At 46.3% G+C, this 14,605-nt stretch overlaps 1 protein-coding gene across 4 annotated transcripts in view; it reads right to left on the bottom strand.

The window, feature by feature from the left end:
* The window catches only part of LOC137434463 (ATP-dependent translocase ABCB1), a 202,411-nt gene that overhangs the window by 61,220 nt on the left and 126,586 nt on the right, over positions 1-14,605 (bottom strand). For all 4 annotated transcript variants that reach the window (XM_078785560.1, XM_068127478.2, XM_068127482.2 and 1 more), the window contains 3 exons: positions 13,469-13,639; positions 9,723-9,884; positions 7,971-8,123 (listed from right to left, as the gene is read on the bottom strand). In XM_078785560.1, the coding sequence (XP_078641686.1) occupies positions 7,971-8,123; positions 9,723-9,884; positions 13,469-13,639 (486 nt within the window). The remainder of the gene's footprint in view (positions 1-7,970; positions 8,124-9,722; positions 9,885-13,468; positions 13,640-14,605) is intronic.

Here is a 14,605-nt window from a genome sequence, read left to right as displayed (position 1 = left end):
TTGTAATCTGACCTTCCGCCCTAATATAACCTCCTCCGGAGGTCTTGAGAACTGAACCCTTGGTGTCGTGTCATTTTAATCCAGCCGTTGTGTCTTTTCCATCATTGATTTAGCATAGCGCGACTTAGTCAACGTTCGAGCATAATCGGGTAACTTGTGCGGACACGGCGGCCATTCCGCTCGGCCCACCATAACATCAAAGTCGTGTCTGCAACAATTGGTGTCAGGAGTGTCGGATTCGGACCTGGGACTAAATTTATTAGGCCCAAATTTTGGAACACCAATTGTACCACTAGGGTAACAATTGGTGTTGGGGAGGTAGAATTCGATCCGGAGCGCGTTTCCCGCTCGAAATTATAACGGCGAAATTTGAATTTGTTTTACGAAAATAAAAACCCGAATTTTGAAAGTCGCGCTATGGCGGATCAAGACAGCTGGGGTCCGGTAGGGGAGAGTGAGGCAGGGTCGGTCCAGGACCAAATTGAGGGACGCGAGGAGAGCGAAGCAGTGAGGGCGGCAGGGTCGCAAAATAGCGTTGTCGCGCACGTGGGTGTAGCGGCACCAAATTTAGCCGCGGCCGTGGTCGCGGTAGCCGAACCCGAGATGCCAATGAATTGGAACCTGTTTATGAAACAGATGATGGCCTTTATGGTAAAAACAGACGATAATTTCAAAGGGATGGAAAACAGGATGGGAAACCAAATGGGGGTAATGGGGAACCGGATGGATGCTCAGAGTGAGCAATTGGGGGTAATGAGGGACGAAGCGAGGGGTACCGGTGAGGGGTTAGACAATAATTTTAAGGGTTTAGACAAGAAATTTGGGAAGTTAGACGACAAATTTGAGGGGTTAGACAACGGGATAAAAGAGGTGAGAAATGGGTTAATGGGGGTAGAAAACAGAATGGCCGCTCAAGAGAATCAAATGGAAGGGATGCAAAAGGGGTTAGAGGGGGTAGAAAATAGAATGGCTGCCCAGGAGAATCAGATAGAGGGAGTGAAAAATGGGTTAGAGGGGTTAGAAAACAGGATGGAAGGCAAATTGAGGGACATGAAGGACCAAGCGGAAAGGGAAGTTAAACAAATGGGGCAGCAGATAGAGGGGGTCAGAATGGGGGTAGAAACCAAACTGGATGCTCACAGGGAGGAACTGGAGCAGATGAGGGTGGCATCTAGGCAGGAGATGCAAGTGATGGGAGAGGAGATCAGAAGAGGAGTGAGTGAGGAGGTCGGAGGAGTGCGCGAGGAGGTGAGGCACTGTGAGGAGCACATGGAGAAGGAGGTGAGAAAGGGGACTGTAAAGTTACAAGGGGGCATAGAGGAGCTGACGCAGGAGGTGGAGCAGCTGACGGAGGGACAAAAAGGACTAACGGAGCAGGTTCAAAGGAACACTGCGGTATTAGGAGGGTTAAAAGCGACACAGAAAGAACTAAAAGATGACTTGGTAGCGACGAAGAGGGAATGTCAGATGGTACGTGAGGGACTGACAACGAGGTTGGACGAGGTGATAGAGGTAATGGAGACGAAGGACCGGCAAGTGAGGACGCACATGGAAACGGTCAAGGTAGCCTTGGAGGACGAGCTTGAGGAGACGTACCGGGACATAAAAGAGGTGAAGCAGAAATTAGAAGAAGTGGAAGAAGGGGTGAGCGAAATTAAGAAGCGACGGAGAGAGGATAAGAAGGAGATAAAAGAGGAGATAAAAGAATTGGTCCAAAGTCTGTGTTTGGATCGTGATGATGTGCTCATTAACCGGATGAGGGATTCGCAGGTGATGGAGGAGAAGCGAAGAGGAAGAGGACCCGGTGTAAGTGGTAACCAATATGGTCGTGCGTATGATGCGCCAGGGGATTTAAGAAGCTTGGGGGTCGAGATAGACCCGGGTGTTCGTGAGAGGCCGTTGGTGAAGTGTGCGACAGGTCTGGTGTGCGAAAAAGGAGGTGTGCAAGAAAGTCCGACTCTGGGGTGTGTGAGGAAAAAGTGCGTGCCAAGGAGTGAGGGTGCTGGCGAGAATGAGTCGGTCGTAGCGCGTGTGCGAGGGAGCACATGGAAGCGCGGTGTGGTGAGCGTTACAGAGGGTGTGACGGGAGAGTGTGCGCAAGAGTGTGCGCGAGAAAGGTGTGTGACGGACAGGTGCATGGGGAAAGAGTGCGCTGTCAAAGGCAAGGAAGAATGCACACCTGTGGTGAGTGTTACAGAGGGTGTAACGGGAGAGTGTGCGCGAGAAAGGTGTGTGACGGACAGGTGCATGGGGAAAGAGTGCGCTGTCAAGAGTAAGGGTGAGTGCGCTGTCAAGAATGGAGGTGAGAGTAGTGAGAGTGACAAGGAGAGTGAGTTGGTTGTGACAGGTGAGCGAGGATGTACACCTGGGATGGAAGGATGCACACCTGGAATGGTAGAGCGTGAGTGGGAATGCACGCTGGAGTTGGTGGTGAGGCACGTGGTTGGGTGTGCGAATGAGAGCACACCTGTGATTGTCACAGAGGAGGTGACAGAGGAGGGGGCGCGAAGAGGTGTGTTGGTGAGGTGTGCGACCAACGAATGTGTGCCAAAGTGTTCGGTGGTCAGGTGTGTGACCAAGGCTGTGAGTGGAATGAGTGTACCGAGGTGTGTAAGGAAAGGTACGAGGAGCATGGGCACGGCTGGATGTGTGAGCAAGGAACGGGCTGCGGGGTGTAAGCGTCCAGGTGAAGCATCGACGGTAACCGGTTTAGAGGTTAGGTCGACTTTTAGCCGAATCGGGCCCTCGGTGCGTGCTGGGCCTCGCTTTGAACGGCCGCGTCCGTGCTCCACTAGGCGGAGCGGGCGGCTGGATAGGAAGGGTCGTCATGGCGACCACTTGTTGTTGAGGCATTCCGGCAGGTCGAGATCGAGCCATGGGATGGCTCCGTGCCGAGATGGTGCGTGGGATCTCGGCCCGGGTAAGCCCCCATCCCTGCACCGAGTGCCGGACGCATCCAGCCGCTGGCACAGAACAACCCGCATTCATGGCTTGGCTTTACGGAGCCGGGCTTTGGACAGGAATTGGCGCACCGAGAGGCATTAGTGAGTAGACTGTGTGATGAGGATAGTGTTTTGGCCCCAAAATTAGAAAAAAGCGAAATTTGATGATTGGCAAGGGATTGGCAGTAGTGATTGGCAGATGATGGGTAGTGATTGGCAAATTTTTGATTTGTTGAAATTTGATATGCAAAATTGGTAGTGAGTGATGGGCCCGGTGGGTAAGGGGGGCATCCCTGCCACCCTTCCCATAGTGGTGGGGGCAAAGGAGCAATAGCTTATGGGGTGTATGGCAGTGAAAACTAGCCCGGGTGGGTTAGGTTATATTGATAGGGCTCTAGAAGATGACATTAGGTGACGTTAAGATTAGTTAGTGACTGATACCTGTAGTGGGGACGCAGGTAGATTAGTATGGATGATAATGACGAGGGAGCGCAATAGTTTAAAGGGACGACTGGGAAGCGCAAGTTTCAGAGGGGAGTATTTAGCTGAGATGATGCCGTGTGGTTGAGAATTGAACAGGTGTGATTGCACAGGTGTGCAACTGGACAGGTGTGATTGCACAGGTGTGCAACTGGACAGGTGTGTGGAGCAGTGTGTGAGTAGTGAGTGTGTGGATCAGCGCGAATGCGCTTGGGGAGAGAAGGGTGCAGGTGGCACCAGGTGTGAGAGCACAGGTGTGCAGGTACAGGTGTGTGGAGAGAGTTGGAGTAAGTGGTACGGAGTGGTGTGCATGGTGCGAAGGTGTGGATGGGGGAAGAGTGGACCCCTTTCACGGATACCCGGGGCGGGTAGTGTAAGTGTTAGGTAGAGGGTATAGGTAAATTGTGGTTGGATATTGGCATTTGTGGTGCGGTTGCAGAATGGTGTTGTGGATGGGTGCATTAGTGTTGTGGAAATGGCTGGGCGTGTAGCCTGTTAGTGTGTGTAGTTGGTTGGGCACTCCACCACTGTGAGGATGTCGGCCAGGTGAGGCCGCAGGTGGGCTCTGGGAGCCGGTAGTTGTGAGTGGGTGCCTGAGGATCCCGGGTGTGGATCGGGCAGCCCAGTGCCAGAGAGGGCACCGAGTGGGGAGAGCGCCAGAGGGCCTTCCCCAGGTAGTTAGGTTAGGGTAAGGAGCAGGTAAGCTCGGAGGCAACTGCAGTGGTGGGGGTGTGCAGGTGGGTAGACCCGCTGGGAGAGGTACACGCCACAGCCCAGAAATTGTGCGAGGGCACCGGGAGATGAATCGGGGGAGTGAGACCCCAAATTGAAAAGCACCACAGGTTGGCCAATGGGAATTGGTTTTTAGAACCCATAGTGTAAGAGGGCCAATGGTTTGGCCGGAGAAAGACCCCGGGTAGTGTAAAGTTGTTAAAGTCATTTAGGAAATAGTTAGGATTGATGAACCTGTCGCACCATACGCAGCCACTTACCTGTGGTGATGATGACTCCACACCTGTGTTTCTTTGTTCTGTTGCAGGAAATGAGAATTGCTGTGAGGATTTGTGAGACGCATCACGACGTGGATGAGACATTGGGGTGATTCCATCTCTCCCTCCTTAGGAGGGACTGATGATGAATTGGTAATGGCAAATTTTGATGTTCAGTTGGAGATGGCAAATTTTGATGAGAGTTGAAAATGGCAAATTTGATTGGTTAGGAGGGAGAGAAGACGAATTTGGTTTATGGGAGGAACGGGGAAGACAGTAGGGACGTTTGTTGATTAGTAAAATAGATGTTTATGGGTAGTGTTGTGTTTTGTGGATACAGTAAGGGGTAAGGGAGGGGCCATGTAGGTTACCTGGTGGGGGGGGGGGGAGCGTACGGTAGGAACGTACCTGTCTCACCTGGTTCCCATGCGCCCCCAGTGTGCATTACCTTATATTGCGTGCACTTTTGCGCCCTTACCACCTTACTCACTTGTCTGCTTCTTTTGTCTCCCACCTCCGAGGATCTGGCTTTGGGGCAGAGAGAGAGAGGAGAGAGAGGTGCTGGCTACGCAGTTGTGGGCCTGCACTTTCGCTGCTTGCTGCCTGGATCGATACATCATATGGACCGCAATGTTTGTGGCCACCCACAATGGACCGCAGTTCTTTTGCGGCCAAGCACCACCCATGGATGGACCTATGGGTCAACGTGGCACCTATGCCATACAAGGTGAACCACTAACAGTTGGCCCCCTGACGGCCACAATAGAGAAATGGACGCGGTTGGCGCCTTTCTTTATTTTTTTGAAAGAGGCAAGAACACCAAGTGCACCACACGAAGGCAAGACCAGCGGCAGAACATCGGCCGGCTGCGACACCACCTGTGATTTATAAACACTTTATTGGTGCACCGGATGGTGCTGACTGTGTGATGGGGTGGTGCTTTTGGTGCTGGGAAGGGGTGCTCTGCACATTATTAAAGGCCGTAGGCCACAGAGCACTCGTGGGTTGGTGTATCGATGCTGGCATGCGTGCTCTCTCTATGCATAACATCTGCATGTGTTCCTCCAAAAACAGGTCCTGGATCGTAGTGTAAATAGCAGTGTAGTCTTGTAAATAATGCTCCCTACCGGCTGTATGTTTAGTTTGCGAATTCTTTCCGCAATTCGGTTATCCTGTGGGTGTGTTTCTGTGAGGAGAAGGGTGCAACGTCGCAGGGGGACATATTTACTCATTTGTGAATATCTGTAAAACTGTCGCACTCAGGGTAGAGTTAATAGTAGAGGGAACTACATCTGAGTGCCACACTAAAATAGGTAAAAATTTATCGGGTCGGGACGCCCCGAGGGTAGAGATGGGTGCAATGTTGCGGATATGGGACTTGGCCTCAATATCCGCTTGTAAATACTCCCCTATTTCCCCAATACTCCCCAACTATCCCCAATCCCCCATTCCCTAGTCCCATTGCCTGTAAATAACACTCTGTAGAACCGACCTTCCCCTTTTTCCCCCATTAAATGTCGTGCCCAGGTCCACCGCATCTCACGTAGACAACTTTCGGACATCTTGCTAGTTATTCTTAGTCTATGTCAGTTAAGGACTCGTTTCCATTAATTCTGACTCTTCGTTGCACCAGAATGTGATTATATGGCACCAGTAGTGAGTTTAGGACCTTCCCATACCTCCTCCCATCTTCTTCCCCAAACAACAACTACAACAACAACAACTACAACAACTACAACAACGGCGCGGCGCGGGGGGAGTGTGCGTCCTCACACCGGCTCGGTTAGCCGCCATTGACCATGCGCTCCGACGGGGTTACCACGAAGGGGCTCCTTGTCAGCCCCTCGTCAAGGGCGGAGCCGGTAACCCCCCCGCACGCACCCAATGAGAAGCAACGGGCCGATTCCATCTGGGGCGGAGCTAACGAGCCGAGGGCGTGTCACTCCCCGCCGGATATACGCAGCGACTTACCGGATGTGACGTCAGATGCGCCCCCAGCTTGAAGAAGAGCCAGGCACCACCTCCAAGCGCTGAGCGAGCTCCACGCATCGACCCGGTATTGCAGTACCTCCGAGAACGGTGCACCTTGAGCCATCGACTGCCCGCTTTCCTTGCCATCAATCCCCGTGTGAGTCAGTTTTTGTCCTGTTTATCTGTCGTCTGTCGGGGCTATTATAAGAGTGTGTCTAAGTGCCTGTCTTTCTATGCTGTCCCTCTTGTAGTTGTAATCTGACCTTCCGCCCTAATATAACCTCCTCCGGAGGTCTTGAGAACTGAACCCTTGGTGTCGTGTCATTTTAATCCAGCCGTTGTGTCTTTTCCATCATTGATTTAGCATAGCGCGACTTAGTCAACGTTCGAGCATAATCGGGTAACTTGTGCGGACACGGCGGCCATTCCGCTCGGCCCACCATAACATCAAAGTCGTGTCTGCAACAATATATATATATTTAAGAAACAGGAAGTAAATTCCTGCGTTGGGCTAGTGTGAAAAAATTCTGACAACCCGGGACTCGAACCCAGGAACCTCATCACTTACACAGTGACAGCGCCCACTGAGCTATTGAGTCTCTGGGATATCCTCAGAGATTTCTCACACTAACACTGCGAGCTTTATAATGGCCGATGTCTTACGTGCCTGCTCGGCAGACCCCGTATGTGAATGTATGTGTATGTGAGTGTGTTGAAGATGAACTCGTCTAACAATTTAAGAAACAGGAATGTAAATTCCTGCGTGGGGCAAGTGTGAAAAAATTCTGACTCAACCCAGGACTCGAACCCAGGAACCTCATCACTTATGCGGTGACAGCCCACTGAGCTATTGAGTCTCCGGGATATCCTCAGAGATTTCTCACACTAACACTGTGAGCTTTATATATCTATATGTGGAAATGACTTCTCGGGTTTAAAATGCATAGATTAGAGTAGTTATCTCTTTAATTTATGTTTTCGAATAAGTATGAAGTAAAACCACTCTGTGACTAGAAATGTGACTACATTAATCATTGAGATGGCCATGTCCTCTCCCCTCATAATACTTGTCTGAATTTCTAAAAATATATATATTTCTAAAAAAATTCTAAAAACACATATTTACTTTGTCATTGTGGGGAATTTTGTGTAGATCGGTGACAAAAAAAATCTCAATTAGATCCATTTTTAATTCAGGCTGTAACACAACTAAATGTGAAAAAACAGGAAGAAGATCACATTTGTGAAATTATCTCACCTGACCATCAAATACTACTTGTCTCTCAAGTTCTTCATGGAGAAGGTAGCTACCTTTTGATGTTGGTCCCTATACCTATCCCTGATCTTTTAACTAATGCTAACCCTGTTTGACTGTGAATCCCACGTCAGCCTGTTTTCAACTCTGTCGTTGTCAATATGAGAACTTTCAACGCTGACATCTTACTATTTATTCCATGAACCTATCAGTAGAGAGGATTATTGAGCATGAAAGAAGGTGAACCAGAAATATCAAGAGCATAAAGAAAGAATGAGTGAATACATATAACAAGGAAAGGTATAGTACACATGTAGTTGAAATGAGGAATACCTCCTCTTTTTCTTCTTCTTCTTCTTCTTTATCTTGAACACCTTTACCACTTTTAATGCTCGTTGAGAAAGAGGGGATTCTACACTTGACAGGACTGTGTGGATTTTCTTGCAAAGTGGTGTTGTCGTTCGTTGCCCCTTCTTTTTGAAATGTCTGCAAAATTAAGCATAGTTTCAGTACTCGAGTTAGGAAATCACATCAGGCATCAGCATAACCCTTATTGATGTCCCAGTTCATTTAGATTGCATTCCCAAAAGCTTTCCCGGAAGCAAAGAAGACGTAGATACTCTCTGAAAGATTTGGTGGAACTTTAATTTGCACCAGTGAGTGAAGACAGAGGAAATGGCGAACAACGCACCTCTGCGAGATGACCACATTTATTTATTGAGACATTTATTTTGAAAGTTGATTTGTGTAAAAATGGCGACATGTTTTAGGTCCAAGCTTATTTTTGAATCTCTGGAGAGTGGGATTCAAGCACCGAAACTTGTGCTTTGGCCTCATTGACCTTTCTTTTTCACAGATTCCAGGAGAAACACATGTCATGCCAGGATGCCAATCCACAAGGGAGATGAGTACTCTATTGAACTATGGATGAAGGCCCTGGAGGTTGAGTAGTTCTAATTTTTCAAGGAATAACTTCAGCGAAGGGTGCCCAGTCTATAACTGGCTTTGGAGATCAGCTTTGCTATGCGATTTGCACAGCAGAGGTCATGGCTCAGGGTGAGGCCAAGACATTCAACAGATTAAGCCTCTTCCAATGGATGGATAGATGGATTATTTGGGTTATTTGATGATTTCTTCCAAAGCAAGAGCAGGTTGCTATGCTACGAGATTTTCTGTGATTGTAAGACATGTTCCATATATCAGAACAGACATCTAATAATTTCCAGATCATCAAAAAGTGACGTCAGTGGGACTGCATACGTCAGTGGGACTGCATACGTCAGTGGGACTGCATACGTCAGTGGGATCGGGGTAACATGTGACACAAATGTGGAGTCATCTGCAAAGCAGAAGAAGGGTTTTCCATCGCGTCGGACAGGTCATTTATGTTGATGAAGAACAAGACTTGGTCCAGACTCAAGCCGGACAGGTTGTAGAATGCAGACAGAGGAGACGAGCATGATTTCAGAACATTATGCCATCTGCATTGGTGGGTGGACTTTAAAGATCCCACGGTGTCCTTCGCAAAGAGGAGGTGAGGTATCTCCGATACCCTAACCAAATCCCAAATTCCAGCCTTAACTCCCTGGGTTGGAAGGTGACCGGACCAGGATTGTAGCCCTGGAGCTTTGGCAGCACCAACGCTCTGCATAGGGCATGGTACATGATGATGATGATGATGATTATTATTATTATTATGATGATGATGATTATGATGATGATGATGAGGAGGAGATGGCAGGCTATCAGGGCAGTTTCAACAGTGTGTGTGTGTGTGTGTGTGTGTGTGTGTGTGTGTGTGTGTGTGTGTGTGTGTGTGTCTTTGTGTGTTATACGAATGTTGATTAATAAGTTTGTCGCCTGCACAACTACATTAGTGGGCAAAAAAAATTTTTTATGGTTTCTTCATGAGCAAAAGCATGAGCATGGTGTAAACAAAGGTAAAAGGTACAGGAAAAGGTTAATTCTCACCTCTAAAGGATAACAGAAAGGAGGGAGGGATAATGGATAAATAATTAATTTGCACAATTATTCAGATTGCCATGTTTGATGTCGCAAGTAAAAGTAATTTTGAGATGCGCTCACCTGCAAGGTAACCAGCGTATGGTAAACACCTTTCCTGTTCATAAGCTCCTCATGTGTACCTCTTTCAACCACCCTCCCATTTTCCAGGCTGGCGATAACGTCTGCATTTTGTACTGTAGAAAGCCTATGTGCGATGATAATGGTCGTTCGACCTTTCCTTGCCTGGACAAAGACAAAGGTATGCATCTGAATTAAATGATCCACATTTTTTAATTAGGATTTTCATTTGATAGTAAACTTATCTCTATAAGCTGTTGTAATAGTATACCAATATTCATCATTAACCCTTAGATGCAGGTGTCAAAAATCCTACATAAATGCAGCCATTGGGCCTCGGAGGCCCAACGGATGTCTTTGTGTAATGTTTAAAAAAAATATTTTATATATTTTTTTCTTTCATATCCTTTCAATCCAAGTCGATGCTCATGGATGTGTATTTGTTCAGAAAATGTGAATCATTGATCCTATTAGTTGGAAGAATCTCATACGAGTAATGAATCCTTTTTTTTTTTTTGGGAATTTTTTTTTCTTTCTTGGTTTTCAACTTTTTTTTCTCTAAAACGTTGAGGCTCATGGAAGAGTATTTGCTAAAAAAATATGATTCACTGATCCTTTTATTTAGAATGTATATGTCCATAACTGTCAAAAAACCTACACCTATGCAGCCATTGGGCCTCGGAGGCCCCACGAATGTATTCGTGTAAAAATTTTAAATTTTCATATTTTTGTCACTGAATTATTTGTCACCAAGTGATAGGAGCATATAATGAGGCTCATATCAAGAAAATAATGATATAACATAGTAGTACAACAACATTTATGCGGGGCCTTGAAGGCCCCAGGCCTGCATTCATGTCAGATTTTCGGGTAACAAGTGAAGAATGAAGATTTTCCCACGAGCCTGAATGAATTTTTTTTATGTCACTGAATTTTGTGTAACAACATGTGGAGGTGTCGTGTGTCATGTGGAGGAAAAGTCGGTGGAAATGAGACCCATTCCCAAAAAAAATTGTACAGCATAGTTTTTGCAACAAAAAAAACCTTGTAGGCCTCCAAGGCCCAATCACTGCATCCAAGGGTTAAAATATTTATCAATAATTATTCCAGCTGCCAATTTTGAAACGGGTGTTCGGTCAAGGTCAAGGATCTAACTTTGGTCAAGGTTCCCAAGCAAAGACGATGGTGGAACTCAAAGAATTTCATAGGCTGGAGAAAATAACTCTCGGGTGGTATCTCACTGGACATGATGGAAGTTCCATCATGAGGAACTTGAAGTTAAATGCTGATGATCTTCATGACAACTTCGCTTTTGCAGAGTGGTGTAAAACTGCCTCATGTACCCTACTGGCCCAAACATTTGCGCAACGTATAGGGTTTATGAATCATGAATGATTTATCAGTGGTGGAAATATCATATGGATTGTCCTGTTTAGCATTCCCATCTGAGCAGCTGGCTGATGATAATGGGAACCCAGTTGCACTTCACATGTACTATATTTATGTCCATTGTCTTGTAATATCATAGTAATTCATATTAAAGTACAGTCATGTCTATTATTGTCTTTGTCCGGCATGTGATTTATATGCAAGCTCCGTCATGGGTCTTGTACCAATATTAAAAAAAAATAGTATTTTTATTCTTTCCAAAAATTGTTGATTATCTCCGCCACCGAAGGTGGATGTGGGTTATGTTTTCACCCCTGTCTGTTTGTTTGTCTGTGAACAAGATATTTCAGGAAGTTGTGGACGTATTCAAACGACGAAATGATTCGATTTTGGTGAAGATCTGAGTTTGGATTCGGATACGAGAATTATGTAATTTATAAGTGATTCTTCACCATTGAGTGACAGGGCGAAAACCGATACATAGCATGATATCTCAAAAGGTGTGGCCCTGAATAGAATTCTCTCATCTCCCTTTCCTGTTCAAGCTGTAGTTCCCCAAGGCTGTGTTCTGGGCCCTGTGCTTTTTCTGGTCTTCATCAATGATCTCTCCGACTCTCTGGAAAATCCTCTCTATCTCTTTGCTGATGACTCCACTCTCTGCCGCTCCATTCCTCATCCCTCAGATCGGCAGTCTGCAGCCTCCTCACTCTCTGCAGACCTGGACAAAATGACAGACTGGGCAAACAAGTGGAACATGTCTTTCAATCCTGACAAATCACACACTCTTACGACATCTCTCCGAAAAGACCGACTGGACAACCCTCCCATCTACTTTCTGAACAATCCTCTCGAAGAAGTTGCGTCACTCAAGCTTTTGGGTCTCACTATCTGCCATGATCTTCCTGGGAAAACCACATTTCAAATCTGGCCTCCAAAGCCAGTCGCCGACTGGGCATCCTCCGTCGTGCGAAGTCCTTCCTTGGCACCTCACCACATACAAGGCTTTCATCCGCAGCTCAATGGAATACTGCTCTCCCCTCTGGGCTGGTGCACCTGCCTCACACCTAGCTGGGCTTCACGCTGTTGAAACCAAAGCTTTCAGAATCATTGGAATCTACCGCGATGAAACTAACTCCGAGGCCCTTTCACCCACCCCCCGCAAGCAGGTTGGTGGTCTTTCTGTCTTCTACCGACTCCTCTGCGGCCTTGCCCCCATGCTCTCTCTGTGCTCTGTCACTCAAATATTCCTGCAGGATGCACAAGATCTGCCAGCAACCCTCTTCTGGTGAAATTGTCAAAATCAAGACTCTCTGCTCACCTTTACTCTTTCATTCCTCTTTTTCCCACCTCTGGAACAAACTCCCTCAATCTCTTCAATCCCACTCCTCCCTCCAGGTCTTTAAAACAGCTGTTCACCACCATCTCTTATCTTCCCCCATCCAAAACCTTGATATTTTCTACCCCCGTTAAAACACCCAGGATCCACCTCTTTCAATCCCCAACTTGTTTTCTGATATTCCTCGGAGTGTTCATTTGCTTTATACCGTGTGTCCTTCCTCCCCCAGCGCCCCCCACCCCCTTCCACAGATCTACTGACGTCCCTGTTCTTTACTGTTGTTGTGCTCGTGTGCTTCTCTCTCCCTCCCCATCTTGTCTCCCGCTCCCTCCATTGCATGTTTTATGTGTCTGTGCATGTTTTCATGTTCAATGTGTTCGCTCTTAAACGAGCCTCGATTTTGTATCCAAAAAAATCAAAAAAAAAATCAGTGAGATACAAAACATAAATTGTTCAGCCTGGCGGAGGTATGCGCTCCATCGAGTGTGGTTCTAGTTCATCATGTGCTAATTTCCTTGTAATTCATGTAAAAGTACACTGTCAAGTAATGTCTTTGTCTTGCATTTTGTAAAAGTTCCACGAAGAGCTTTAGACTTTTTTGTATACAGTCAAGGCTCATTGAAGAGCAAATCAATGATCAATGTAAAGAAAGAAAAAGGCAATAAATGTGTTTGAACAATTGTAAAATAAGCTCCAAACTCAAATATGGTGTGTGAAATTTATTTTCTGAAATTGAAATTTAACCTTTCATATTTCTTCGAAATTCAGGATTTATCGATTGTCATTCATTTTCAGCGAGATTTTCACTTCAAAAGAAAGTCATATCGACTAAATACACCAAACAACACAACATTCCTTTCTGAAAACTGATACCTAGAGCTATAATCATGTAACCACAACACCTTCTCAAATGGGGTTGATGTGGACGATGTATGGGGGAAAAGGGGAGGGACAAGAACAGGCCAAACTTATTGAGACTTGGCCACTGGTCATGTCAACCTCAACAGGTTCCATAACGTCTTACCTTGTCAAGTGCATTCTGTACTACGGCCTCACTCTCGGTGTCTAGGGCCGAGGTAGCCTCATCCAAAAGCAGTATCTTCGGGTTGCGAACGAGCGCCCGAGCAATGGCGATGCGCTGCTTCTGGCCTCCTGAGAGTTGTGCTCCTCTTTCACCCACCAGAGTGTTAAATTTCTACAGAAAGCCAAAACATTGACTGCACTCATTGTAGCATTTCTCAAGCACCTTCTTAAATCACTCATGACAATGGATTATTGAAAATGAATAGTCTTCGTTACAGCCCCATTGGCAGACTTTCGAAATGACGTATGAACGCCAACGAGACATTTTGCGCATGTGCTGTGTGTGCTTTTTCATTGACTTCATTCTGCGAGCACAGGCACTTTTAACCTGCAGTTGCGAGTGCGAAATCTGTAATTGTAATTACCTCCGCCACCAAAGGTGGATGGAGGTTAAGTTTTCACCCCTGTCTGTCTGTTTGTCAGATTGTGAACAAAATATCTCAAAAGGTTGTGGACCGATTCGGACGAAATTTGGCAGAGATGTAGCGCATGTGACAAGGACGAAATGGTTAGATTTTGGTGAAGATCCAGATTCAGATCCGGCTACTAGAATTTTTTTAATGATTCTTCACCATTGAGAAATAGGGACAAAAACGATACATAGCAGGATATCTCAAAATGTTATGGATGGATTTGGACGAAACTTGTTGGACAAGTTGTGTGTGTGACGAGGAAGAATTAATTCAATTGTGGTGAAGATCCGGATCCGGATCCAATTAGTAGAATATTTAAAGTGATTCTTCACCATTGAGTGATTATGGCCAAAAACGAGGGGTAGATCAGGGTATGAAAGACTGGACCTACGGTGATTCCTGTGATAGATTTGAATAAAGTGTGATTCTGTATTGTGATTTTCTGGTCCACACTGAGATACAAAACGTAAACTGTTCACCAGGTGGAGGTACGCTCTCTACTGAGTGCCGTTCAAGTTCAAATAGTTTTTAACAGAATTTTCAGCATTTAAACAAGGAAATAAATTAAATATCTGTGGATGAGCGGTCGACTAGGTACCATTTCCAGTTAATATCATTATCGAGCAGTGGCAGTGGTTAAAAACACACACACACACACACACACA

This window comes from Myxine glutinosa, chromosome 10, assembly GCF_964187855.1.
Source record: "Myxine glutinosa chromosome 10, kmMyxGlut1.1, whole genome shotgun sequence".
Taxonomy (NCBI): Eukaryota; Metazoa; Chordata; class Myxini; order Myxiniformes; family Myxinidae; genus Myxine; species Myxine glutinosa.
The sequence above is the reverse complement of the archived record's forward strand: the minus strand, read 5'-3'. Positions and strand labels throughout refer to the sequence as shown.